Source organism: Podarcis gaigeae (genome assembly GCF_964106915.1).
Source record: "Podarcis gaigeae genome assembly, chromosome: 13".
Lineage (NCBI taxonomy): Eukaryota > Metazoa > Chordata > Lepidosauria > Squamata > Lacertidae > Podarcis > Podarcis gaigeae.
In genome coordinates, this window is record NC_139689.1 from 50,890,497 (window position 1) to 50,903,077 (window position 12,581).

At 50.7% G+C, this 12,581-nt stretch overlaps 2 protein-coding genes and 1 long non-coding RNA gene across 4 annotated transcripts in view; 1 reads left to right on the top strand and 2 right to left on the bottom strand.

The window, feature by feature from the left end:
• The window catches only part of LOC310830167 (uncharacterized protein), a 35,144-nt gene extending 25,739 nt beyond the window's left edge, over window positions 1-9,405 (bottom strand). Inside the window, exons 1-2 of the mRNA XM_083709855.1 lie at window positions 9,284-9,405; window positions 7,519-8,224 (exon numbers count right to left, since the gene is read on the bottom strand). Coding sequence (XP_083565981.1) covers window positions 7,519-7,763 — 245 coding nt within the window. The 5' untranslated portion in view covers window positions 7,764-8,224; window positions 9,284-9,405. The remainder of the gene's footprint in view (window positions 1-7,518; window positions 8,225-9,283) is intronic.
• Window positions 1-11,168, bottom strand: part of LOC310830208 (uncharacterized protein) — a gene marked incomplete at its 5' end in the record, with an annotated part of 32,858 nt that extends 21,690 nt beyond the window's left edge. The window contains 4 exons of one of the 2 annotated variants that reach the window (XM_083709939.1): window positions 8,381-8,555; window positions 9,737-9,804; window positions 9,938-10,153; window positions 11,010-11,168. In XM_083709939.1, the coding sequence (XP_083566065.1) occupies window positions 8,510-8,555; window positions 9,737-9,804; window positions 9,938-10,153; window positions 11,010-11,168 (489 nt within the window). In that variant the 3' untranslated portion in view covers window positions 8,381-8,509. Of the gene's footprint in view, window positions 1-8,380; window positions 8,556-9,308; window positions 9,615-9,736; window positions 9,805-9,937; window positions 10,154-11,009 lie in introns of those variants that run through there. The other variant, XR_014557498.1, reaches the window with a different exon arrangement.
• Window positions 1-12,416, top strand: part of LOC310830324 — a 32,057-nt gene extending 19,641 nt beyond the window's left edge. Inside the window, exon 2 of the long non-coding RNA XR_014557585.1 lies at window positions 9,275-12,416. This is a non-coding gene — a long non-coding RNA (uncharacterized lncRNA). The remainder of the gene's footprint in view (window positions 1-9,274) is intronic.
• The last annotated feature ends 165 nt before the right edge of the window (window positions 12,417-12,581 follow it).

Below are 12,581 nucleotides of genomic sequence, written 5' to 3' on the forward strand. Positions count from 1 at the left end.
ATGAAGAAAAACTTGGAAGGGATGGGAGTGGGGCGGGGGTTCGAAAATGGTATAGAAGCAATCTATACAGAACAAAAAGCTAAATTGATAGTAAACAATGTGGTGACAGAGGAGTTTAAAATTGAAAAAGGGACACGCCAGGGGTGCCCTCTATCCCCCCTATTGTTCATTTCAGTTCTGGAGGTGTTGCTAAATATGATTAGAAAGGACCGGTTAGTTCAGGGAATCGAGGTCGGAGTGAAACAATACAAATTGAAAGCATTTGCAGATGACTTGGTATTAACACTTCAGGAACCAGTCTCCAGCACTAAAAGAGTGTTAGAATTAATTTCTGATTTTGGTCGGGTGGCGGGGTTTAAGTTAAATAAGCAAAAAACCAAGGTTTTAGCAAAAAATTTGACAGTTACAGAAACAGATGAGTTCTCCAAAGAAACGGAGCTGAATGTGGTTAAAAAAGTAAAATACCTAGGGGTGTACTTGACCTCCAAAAATTTGAATTTGTTTAAAGATAACTATGAGAAATGTTGGTCAGAAATCAAAAGAGACTTGGAAATATGGTCAAGATTGAAACTTTCCTTGTTAGGCCGAATAGCTGCTGTAAAGATGAATGTATTGCCGAAAATGTTATTTTTGTTTCAGGCCCTACAGATCGTGGACAAGGTGGAATGTTTTGGAAAGTGGCAGAAGGATATTTCTAAGTTTGTTTGGCAGGGCAAAAAGCCCCGAATAAAGTTTAAAATATTAACTGATGCGAAAGAAAGAGGGGGATTTGCCCTGCCAGACTTGAGGTTATATTATGAATCTGCAGCCTTCTGCTGGTTGAAAGATTGGATTTTATTGGAGAACACTGACGTCCTGGATCTGGAAGGGTTTGACAATGCGTTTGGGTGGCATGCATATTTGTGGTATGACAAGGCTAAAGTGCACAAATTGTTTAAAAACCATATTGTCAGAAGAGCAATTTGGAGGGTCTGGATAAAATACAAAGACTTATTGGAGAGTAAAACTCCGAGGTGGCTCTCACCGGTGGAGGCCAAGGCACGTAAGAGACCCAACATGGAGGCCCATTGGCCTAAATATTGGGAAATAATTGAAAAAACTGGAGACAATTGGAGGCTGTTAAGCTTGGAGAAATTGAAAACTAAGGTACGAGATTGGCTGCACTATGCGCAAATTCAAGAGGTATTTAAAATAGATAAAAAAGTTGGATTCCAGGTGGAAAAATCGAAACTAGAGACTGAATTGTTAGAGCCAAAAAGTAAGCTACTTTCGAGAATGTATAACTTGTTGCTTAAGTGGAATACACAGGATGAGACAGTCAAATCCGCTATGATAAAATGGGCTCAGGATGTGGGGCACAACATTATGTTTGCAGACTGGGAAAGGTTATGGAACACCGGTTTGAAATTCACGGCATGCACTGCCTTGAAGGGAAATATTATGAAAATGGTATACCGGTGGTACATGACCCCAGTCAAGTTAGCCAAGATATATCACCTGTCTGACAACAAATGTTGGAAATGTGGAGAGGCGGAAGGGACATTCTTTCATCTCTGGTGGATCTGCCCGAAAGTGAAGGCCTTCTGGGAAATGATCCATAATGAACTAAAAAAGGTACTGAGATTTACCTTACCTAAAAAACCAGAGGCCTTCCTTCTGGGCATGGTGGACCAGAGAGTGCTTAAGAAGGACAGAACCTTTTTCATGTATGCTACCACAGCAGCAAGGATCCTGATTGCAAAATACTGGAAGACACAAGATTTACCCACGCTGGAGGAATGGCAATCGCAGTTGATGGACTATATGGAACTGGCTGAAATGACTGGCAGAATCCGAGACGTGGGAGAAGAAACAACTGAGGAGGACTGGGAAAAGTTTAAGGACTATTTGAAAAAACACTATAAGCTGTATGAATGTTAAAAAATGCACCTTTCAGGAAATTCTAGCTTCAGCAAATGTAAGTTAATGAAATGAAAATTAAGACACAAGAATTCAGAGGTAAAATAATGAAATAACTTTATTGTGTTTAATATAAAACATATAAGAATTGAGCCATAGTAAAATTGAAAATAGGGAACATGATAAAATGGAAGTTACAATAAGTTTTGAAATAAGTTAACAAATTGCTGATGCTTTATAAGACAGAGAACGCAGGGTTCGGAGGATGTGGGGAAGTCCTATAGATTAGATGGAAAAAGAATATGGAAATTTGTTATTTATATCCTTTTTTCTTATAACCACTCTTTATTCTTTTTTCTGTATTTCTGTATCTTTAAAAAGCAATAAAAAAATGTTTATAAAAAAAAAAAAAGAAAACTGATCGCCAAAGAATTGATGCTTTTGAATTATGGTGCTGGAGGAGACTCCTGAGAGTCCCATGGACTGCAAGAAGATCAAACCTCTCCATTCTTAAGGAAATCAGCCCTGAGGGCTCACTGGAAGGACAGATCATGAAGCTGAGGCTCCAGTACTTTGGCCACCTCATGAGAAGAGAAGATTCCCTGGAAAAGACCCTGATGTTGGGAAAGATGGAGGGCACAAGAAGAAGGGGACGACAGAGGATGAGATGGTTGGACAGTGTTCTCGAAGCTACATGAGTCTGACCAAACTGTGGGAGGCAGTGGAAGACAGGAGTGCCTGGCGTGCTCTGGTCCATGGGGGTCACGAAGAGTCAGACATGACTAAACGACTAAACAACAACAACAACGATGATGATGATGATGATAACAATAATAACAATCAATTTATTTCTCTGTCACTCATCTCCTCTGGGCCTCAGAGCTCCTCCTACCTTCACGTTCCTTCTCATTATAGCTGATGGGCACACTTGTCTCTGTAAGTCCCTCACCATCATCTGACAGGCATCCCTCTTGCAGGCCACTATAAGGCTTGCATGCAAATCAGCACTTTGTGACATCAACTGGCACACAAGGGCCAGGCTGCTGGGTTGTCAGGCAGCTGAATTAAGAAAAATAAAATCAGGGGGTCAAAGTGTGCTGGGATGAGGCCACCGTGGTCCAGGCCAAAGGGCGCTGTTGGGGTGTGTTGTTGTGCCTCCCCTGGTTCTGCATGTTGCCCCCCTGCCTCCTTTGGCTGCTTGATGGTAGAGTTGGAAGGGATCCTAAGGGTGATCTAGTCCGACCCCAGACAATGCCAGGATCCTGCCCACAACCAGTGCTGGCTGGGCTCCAAACTCCAACCATCTTCTTACCAGCCAGATGCACTGACCCCTTGCAATTCTGCCTGGGCTGGAGAAAGGGGAGAGAGAATGGTTTTGCTCTCTGTCCCTCAGGACATGGATATGAGAGCCACGCCATGCAGCCCTCTCAATATCTCCAGGGCCATCACAGGGATGAGGGAGGAAGCTTGTTTTCTCCTGCTCCAGAGGCCCTCAGGACCTGAAGCCATGGCTTCAAGTTACAAGAAAGGAGATTCTGACTCAACTTCAGGAGGAACTTTCTGACAGCAAGAGCTGCTTGGCAGTGGGAAGAAATCCCTCAGGAGGCAGTAGACTCTCCTTCCTTGGAGGTTTTTGAGCAGAGGTGGGATGGCCATCTGCCATGGATGCTTTAGCTGAGATTCCTGCATTGCAGGGGGTTGGTCTAGATGACCCTCGGGGTTCCTCCCAACTCTACCATTCTATGCTCCTATGATTAAAATATCCAATGAAGCACATGACGTCCCCCCAATGATCCTGGGCACTGCGGCTTTCCTCTCACAGAACTACAATTCCCAGAACCCCTGACAAACTACAATTCCCAGAATCGTTGGGGGGACGACACCTGCTTTTTAGAACAGGGAGAACCTGCAGCTCCCCCCAGTTCTCTAGGAACCAGGAATGGGAAGCTCAAGCGCTTCTAACAGGATGACTTGTCAGAGCAGGCTTATAAAATTTTGTTCCAAAAGTTGCCTTCCCTCTCTCTACTGAGAGCCAGTGTGGTGTAGTGGTTAAGAGCAGTAGTCTTGTAATCTGGGGAACCGGGTTCGCGTCTCCACTCCTCCACATGCAGCTACTGGGTGACCTTGGGCCAGTCACACTTCTCTGAAGTCTCTCAGCCCCACTCACCTCACAGAGTGTTGTGGGGGAGGAAGGGAAAGGAGAATGTTAGCCGCTTTGAGACTCCTGAAGGGGAATGAAAGGCAGGATATCAAATCTAAACTCTTCTTCTTCTACTGAGCAATGGCAAGAGTCCATGGCTCTCACCTTTGGAGAACTGAGATATGGCAGAGACTGTCTTACCTTTATGAAATACAGTTTATTCACCTGTTTACACCCTCAGTTTGCATGGAGTCCAGATCTTACAGCAAAGTCCTTCCAAGAGGGACTTGTCCCCGAAGCAGGGCAGCCAGTCTTCCCAAGGTGGATTCCAGACTCCCTCCTCCTCCTCCTCCTCCTCCTCCTCCTCCTCCTCCTCCCCTTGCTCAAAGCCTCAGTTTTCCTCAACACACACCATTATCCTGCCCCCCTTTCAAATCCCCTTGCTCAAACCCATCTCTGTTCACACCGCAGGGCAAGGGAGAAGGACTTCTTTTGCATTTCCAGTTAGGCTCTCCTTGTCCTTGAATTGTTTCTGAAAGGTCCTCACTTGGCCAGGTCCTTTTGCACAGGCTAGCCCAGGAATTCCTCTGCAGCTTGTATTTCTCCCTTCACATCCCAAATAATCCCAAATCCCAAATAATCCTAAATCTCTAGGCTTTAGTGGGATTCCCCCCTCAATCTATAACAATATTGTAACAAAGGTCATTCTATTCGGATTCCCAAGGGAATGTCAAGCAGGGAGGGAGGGGGTAAGAGAGAGAGTGGAATTCTGGGGGAGAGTGACGATTGGAGGAAGCTTTGAAAGGGAGTTTGAACGTTGGGGGGGCGGCAGTTGAGAGTCAGTTGAGAGCGGTGGGTTCTGGAGGGAGGAGATCAGCTGGGGTGGGCAGCTATTGAGCTTAGGATCAGTATGAAAGTCACCATTGCTCTCGTTTCATGGTGGCCAAATAGGAACAGAGACGCAGAGAAAGAATGTGAGTCTCCTGTGGAGGCCGGAGAATGTGGCAGTCCCATTGCCAGCGAAGAGGGGCTCTGCCAGCTGCCCAGGAACAGAATAACCTCAATTTAGGAGGGCCACGGAGCCAGGCTTGGCTTGTATTCCTAATGCCCAGATGCCTCACACCACCCCCTCCAGTTACATGGGAAGCAGCTTAACAGACCTGGGCTATGCCTGATTATCATCTTCCCAATCAACTTAGAAATATAATGCTGGTACTCAACGAAAGAAGTTTAAAGACTCTCTCAAAGAAATGTAGTATAAACAATTGGGAAACACTGGCGTGCGAGTGCTTCAAGTGGAGAACAGCCTTTACCAACGGTGTCATGGACTTTGAAGATACGCGAACTCAGGACAAAAGGGAGAAATAAACTAGGAGGAAGAATGTTTGGCAAACCCTCACCATGATCAACTCCCACCCAGAAACCTATGTCCCCACTGTGGAAGGACGTGTGGATCCAGAATTGGCCTCTACAGTCCATTATGGACTCAATGTTAAGATGGTGTTCATGGAAGACAACCTTACTTGGCTACGTGTGGTCACCAGAGAAGATGATGATAGAAATTGGGGGGCTACGGCCTTTTTTATGGACATGGACAATGGAGAATCCTCACGGGAAGATGCCTTGCAGGTCCATGCTCCCCCTCCCCCCGGTTGGTCGATCACTTCCACCATTGTTCTCCCTGAAAGGCTGCACCCACCCAGCAGGTGGAGGCGCACCTTGGGGAGGGGGGTAGTGTCATGGGGCAGAAATCAGCTTCACCTGCTGAACAGCAGCCTGAAGGAGGAGTGACCACCTGCAGCTTCAAGGACTCCAAGGAGAAAGTGCTGATGAGAACCAGTTGGCTCCAGCCTTCTTAAGCAGAGCTCCCAGTAGCAGCCAGAGAAGGCAGAGAAGGAAAGAAAACTGCATGTTAGGTTTTTTTTCCTTTTTAATACTGTTTGTTATGGAAAGACTCCCTCCCTGCAAAGAAAACAGAGACATCAGCAGGCTCCTAGCTCCCAGCCAGTCTGGGGCAGGAGGGGGGGGGCTGGGAAGGGGCATTTCCACTTACCTGATCTTATAAGCTCGCCCCACTTGACCTCCCTACGGGCGTCTTGGCTCTATCCCGACCGGCCTAGCTCAGAAGCAGCAGGCAAAGTCTCCTCCCTCTCTGAAATAACTGGAGATGCTTTCTTAATTAGGGGAAACTATGGCTGCTGCTTCTGCACCAAATAGGGCCGGGAAGGAGCCATGCCCATACAGAGAAGAGGCAGTGGGGAATCGGTGCAAGGGATGACAGCCGGGAACCGCCGGGATGTTCTCTTGCCCTTCATCCTGGAAGCTGGAGCCTCATCCCGGGAGGCATGGCGCTGTGTTTCCTAAGGCCGTCCTCCTTCCCCCTGTCCCATTACCCCTGAGACAAGAGGCCTTTTTCTGGGCTCCAGTCCCTCCCGGGATGCAGCGGCTCCCCGACTGAACTTTTCCTTCGCTGCAAAGGAAACTGAGACATCAGCAGGTGCCTGGCTCCCAGCCACGCTAGACCAGTCTGGGGCAGGAGGGTGGGGGACCTGGGAAGGGGCATTTCCTCCTACTTGACTACTTGATCTTATAAGCTCTCCCCACTTGGCCTCCGTATGGGCGTCTCAGTTCCATCCCAGCAAGCCTAGCTCAGACGCAGCAGCCAAAGTCTCCTCGCTCTCTGAAATCAGTTGAGATGCTGTTTTAATGGGAGGAAACTTTGGCTGGTGCTTCTGCGTCAAAGATGTCTGAGATGTGGGAAGGAAGAAGGATGTTATACTCTTTAGGATAGCCGGCACACCAGGGGACAGGGCTCCCATGGGCCGTCCCCAATAATGTTCTTCTGGGCCACAGCTCCCTCCCTTCCTCAGTCTGCTGCCTTCCCCCAGCCACATCCCTCCTTCTCCTGCGTAGAACAGAGCACCTCAGCAGCAGCCCAGGGGCAGGCAAGCCAGTGGAGGCAGGGCCCTCCTGCAGTGGAGACACAGGGCCCCCGGGGGGAGCAGCCCCCAAACTTCCGTAGGGACAACCTGAGCGCTGCTGAGGGTGTTTGGCCAGCTGACCCAGGGAAGGAGGGGGACAGAACAAGCACCCCTGCCACGCTGCCCATGCCCGAGTCACCACTGTCCGCCAACAAACGCTGCTCCTGTCTGGACACATAATGTCCACACCCCTGGCTTGGAAGGAGGAGAACGAAGGGCTGGGGCGAGACAGGCCTGCTTCCCCCCACTCTAGAACTCAATTGGCATTTCCCCCTACCTGAGCTCTGAGCCTTTCCACACTTTGTCCTTCCCCCTGTCCCATTACCTCTGGGGTGAGAGGCCTTTGTCTGGGCTCCAGTCCCTCCCATGATGCTCCCAGGCTGAACCTTCTCCTCGCTGCAAAACAAACAGAGACATCAGCAGGTGCCTGGCTCCCAACCACGCTAGCCCCAGTCTGGGGCAGGAGGGGGGACCTGGGAAGGCGGCATTTCCTCCTACCTGATGTTATCAGCTGCCCCACCCTGAACTCCTCCGTACGGGTGTCTGGGCTCCGTCCCGGCCGGCCTGGCACAGAGGCAGCAGCCCAAGTCTCCCCCGGCTCCAGAATAACTCTTGAGGTGTTCTTGATGGGGGGAAACCTTGGCTCCTCTTTCTGCGCCAAGTAGGGCCGGGAAGGAGCCATGCCCACATGGAGAAGGGGCAGTGGGGAAAAGATGCGAGGGTTGCCAGCCGGGAACCGCCATGATGTTCTGTCGCCCTTCATCCCGGGAGCTGGAGCTGGAGCCTCATCCCTGGAGGCCTGGCCCTGTGGAGGGGTGGCTCTGTGCCCATGCCCATGTCCCCATTGGCTGCCAACGTTCGCTGCTCCTGCCTGGGCACATAATGGCCTGACCCCTGGCTTGGAAGGAGGGGGGTGAGGGGCTGGGGAGAGACAGGTCTGCTCCCCCCACACTCCAGTACTCAATTGGCATTTCCCCCTACCTAAACTCTGAGCCTTTCCACACTTTGCCTCCCTACGGGGGTCTTTGTCCTTCCCCCTGTCCCAGTACCTCTGGGGTGAGAGGCCTTTGTCTGGCCTCCAGTCCCTCGCGGGATGCAGCGGCTCCCAGCCTGAACCTTCTCCTCGCTGCAAAACAAATGGAGACATCAGCAGGCGCCTGGCTCCCAGCCACGCTAGCCCCAGTCTGGGGCAGGAGGGGGGGACCTGGGAAGGGGCATTTCTTCCTACCTGATCTTATTAGCTGCCCCACCCTGAACTCCTCTGGACGGGCGTCTGGGATCCGTCCCAGCTGGCTTGGCACAGAGGCAGCAGCCCAAGTCTCCCCCGGCTCCGGAATAACTTTGGAGGTATTCTTGATGGGTGGAAACCTTGGCTGCTGCTTCTGCGCCAAGTCGGACCGGGAAGGAGCCATGCCCACGTGGAGAACAGACGGAGGGGGAGGCAGGCGAGGGTCAGGGGCCGGGAACCGCCACGATGGTCTCTCGTTCTTCATCCCGGGAGCAGGCGCTGGAGCCTCATCCCTGGAGGTGTGGCCCTGTGGAGGAAGCAGGACATCATATGAGAATGGGCTGTGATCAGCCAAAAACTACATCTTTGCACTGTCACCCAATGCCTCTTCCTTCCACACTCTGGAATTCCTCTTTGGGGAATCCTCAAGCTGTTTTTTTAATTAAAAAACAAAGGGGGAAAGAACAGTGGTCAAGGACAATTGGAGCTGTAGTCAAGCAACCCCTATAGGAAGGTCCCCAGTCCCCAAAATCGCCTTATCAGTGTATGCCTTTTTTCAGAAATGCACCCAGAGCATGAACAGGTACGTTCAACTTGTAGGGTGTTCTCCCTGCCCCATGCAAAGGTTCCCTTCCTCTTACCTGTTCATTTTGGGGGAGGCTTGGGCAGCAGCCACAGCGGTGCAGACAGGAGATCCTGCAAGAAAGAAGGGAGCTTTGAAGCACTGCTTCTTGGCCTTGAATCCTGTTTGCTGCTTTCGCAGTGGCATCTGGGTGGCCCCTGGGAAAAGAGGAGGCTGGACCAGGTGAGCCATAGGCCTGATCCTGTAGGCCCTCCTTGTGTGTTTCCTAAGGCCCCCCTCCTCCCCCCATCCCATTACCTCTGAGACAAGAGGCCTTTGTCTGGGCTCCAGTCCCTCCCAGGATGCAGTGGTTCCCCGGCTGAACTTCTCCCTCACTGCAAAACAAACGGAGACATCAGCAGGTGCCTGGCTCCCAGCCCCGCTAGCCCAGTATGGGGCAGGAGGGGGGGGACCTGGGAAGGGGGCATTTCCTCCTACCTGATCTTATTAGTTGCCCCACCCTGAACTCCTCCGTACGGGCGTCTGGGCTCCGTCCCGGCCGGCTTGGCACAGAGGCAGCAGCCCAAGTCTCCCCGGCTCCAGAATACCTCTTGAGGTGTTCTTGATGGGGGGAAACCTTGGCTCATCCTTCTGCGCCAAGTAGAGCCAGGAAGGAGCCATGCCCGCACGGGGAACGGATGGAGGGTGAGGCAGGCGAGGATCAGGGGCCGGGAACCGCAGTGATGGTCTGTTGTTCATCGTCCCGGGAGCAGGCGCTGGAGCCTCATCCCTGGAGGCGTGGTCCTGTGGAGGAAGCAGGAAGCATCTGATGAGAAGGGGCAGGGGCGGATGAAAAACTACTGCCCCATTTTTGATGACCCCCCCAAAAGAAGTTCCACAAGGACCCCTTCCTTCTGTCCCAGTACCTGATGTTCACCACGTCCCTCCAGGGATTTCGCCAGCACGAAGTAGATGTTGGGGAAAGGCTCCCTCCCTGCAGAGAAAACGGAGGAATCAGCAAGCGCTTGGATCCCAGGTGATAGGACCAGTCTGGCGCATGAGGGAGGGGGGACACGGGAAGGAAGCATTCCTAAAATATGGGGCACTCAGGTGGCATTTCCACTTACCTGAAGTGGGAGCCTTTCCCCCTCGTTTTGGCGGGCCTCTCGCCTGAGGAAGAAACAAACTCTGTTATTCTGATTGCTTGGAGGAGGAGCCATGCCCGCACGGGGAACAGATGGAGGGTGAGGCAGGCGAGGATCAGGGGCCGGGAACCGCAGTGATGGTCTGTTGTTCTTCGTCCCGGGAGCAGGCGCTGGAGCCTCATCCCTGGAGGCATGGTCCTGTGGAGGAAGCAGGAAGCATCTGTTGAGAAGGGGCTGTGAATGGCCAAAAACTACTGACAGAACGTCAGCTCAGACGCTCTTTCAGATGCCTTAGCCACACCAAATATTGAAAGGCTCCTCTCTCCACTTTCACTATCATGGAGAATCTTAGCAATCTTGTAGTGTGTTCCGGGTGCTGGGAATGGGAGCTGTCGGGAATGGTAGGTCCTTGACAAAGGACAGGTCCTAGGATTCCTTGGTGGAAGCCAAGAGCATGAAAGTGGTAGAAGAGGCCTTGGAATGTCTGGTGTGGTGGATGTTTTCAACAGAAAGCCTGACGCTTTGGTCGGGGCTAAGTTCTGGGGATCGCATCTCAAACCAGAATCTCACAGGGTCAAAGCACATGGGGGGCAGGGTGGGATTGCCAAAGTCTCTTTTCCCGGACACCCGCCTGCTTTCTGCCCCCTTTTTGATGGATTTTTGGGCCAAGAACAGAAAGCTAAATGCACGCAAGTTAGATGCGCCAAAGTTGCTGGCTTTCTGGAATAGTCAAGGAATGATGGACACATGCCATTGCGAACCAGGGGGAACTTTTTTAAGCTGTGTGAACAAGATCACACTGCCGATATCGCAAGAGCCGCCTCCTTGCGGGAATAAGGAAGCAAAGGAGAATCAGATGCCCCACAAGAGCATCTTGGATGAGGTGGCTTTCAAAGAGGGTGAGACAATTGCCTGGTGGAGAGCGTTTTTGCAAGGCAACCAGGCTGGAGGGAGGAATGCTTCTGAAAAGCACTTTCTGGAAGGTGGAGAGAGTGTTCCTATGACCCCCAAAAGAAGTTGCACAAAGACCCCTTCCTTCCTTTTGTCCCAGTACCTGAGAGTCGCCACGTCCCTCCAGGGATTTCGCCAGAACGAAGTAAACGTTGGGGAAAGGCTCCCTCCCTGCAAAGGAAACGGAGACATCAGCAAGTGCCTGGCTCCCAGCCATGCTAGCACCAGTCTGGCGCATGAGGGTGGGAGACATTGGAGACATGGGAAGGAAGCATTCCTGTAATATAGGGCACTTAATTGGCACTTCCACCTACCTGAAGTGGGAGCCTTTCACCCCTTGTTCTGGCCGGCCTCTCGCCTAAGGAAGAAACAAGCTCAGTCAGTCTGATTGGTTGGAAGAGTTCCAGATAAATATATAGATGATAATATGTATAGATTTCATTCCAAGGTTCATTATGGTAACTGAGACCACCAGTTGAGCTTGGCTAGAATCTCAGGCATTTCCACTTACCTGATCTTAGCAGCTCTTCCCACTTGGCCTCCATATGGGCATCTTGGCTCCGTCTCAGCCGGACTAGCACAGAAGCAGAATCCAAAGTCTCCTCCCTCTCCGGAATAACTCTTGATGTGTTTTTAATGGGAGGAATCCTTGACTGCTGTTTCTGCGCCAAGTAGGGCCAGGAAGGAGCCTTGCCCGCACGGAGAAGGGGCAGAGGGTTGCCATGCGAGGGTCAGGGGCTGGGAACTGCCGGGATGGTCTCTTGTCCTTCATCCCGGGAGCCGGACATGGACCCTCATCCCTGGAGGTGTGACCCTGTGGAGGAAGCAGGATACAGTAAGGGCTCTCATGTGAATGGGCTCTCACTTTCCTGGGAGTCCCCAATTATCATGTTGTCACACCATGCTGCTGGTTAAACTCACAGTGTATAAAATGGCTGGAGGCTCCTGAGTTTTTAATGCTTTCAGTTGTACTCTGCATCCATCTGGGAACTGTAGCGCTATACACGAGCCGAGACCGGGAATATCCACTCAAATTGAAGTTTAAGGAACCTCTTTTCAAAGGATCACACACAGTTATGGTGCAAAGAAATAATACAAAATAAATCTCACTACGCTTCTGCCCTGTGTGAGCCAAAGCCCTCTAGAGACCTTAAAACCATAGGCTATGTACCCACCATACCTTTGGGGCTCATCCCCACTTCCCCTTAGGTCGTGTGCCCAGCAAGCTCAGGAGTGTTAACAGATTTGCTCTTTGCTAGACCCCCCCAGCCTGGTTTGCAAAAGTCAGCCCAAGGACTCCTTGTCTGGCACAGTTGTGCAGTCTGTACTTTCACTGAAATCCCAATTAATCAAAATTCTGCAACTGATCAATTTCTAGCGTTTAGTTTTTTTTTGGGGGGGGGGTCTCCTGCAAATCTATAACAGTATTTTTCCTGTACAGTTTTTAATCCCTGTATTGTTGTGAACTGATGCATGATTATAAATTAAGTAAAGCTTATTTTTAAAGTTCCCAGGTTGATTCCTGATTCTTTCTTAAGTGGGGCAAAGGGAGGGAAGGCAGCTAGCTTCATAGCTGGACATGCTCAAAACAAGGTTTTGCAGTCTAATTCCTATCCTTTTCAGTTTGCTGTCAAGGATGAGATTTTTTAAGGACCAGGTGGCAACCCTTCTTCAG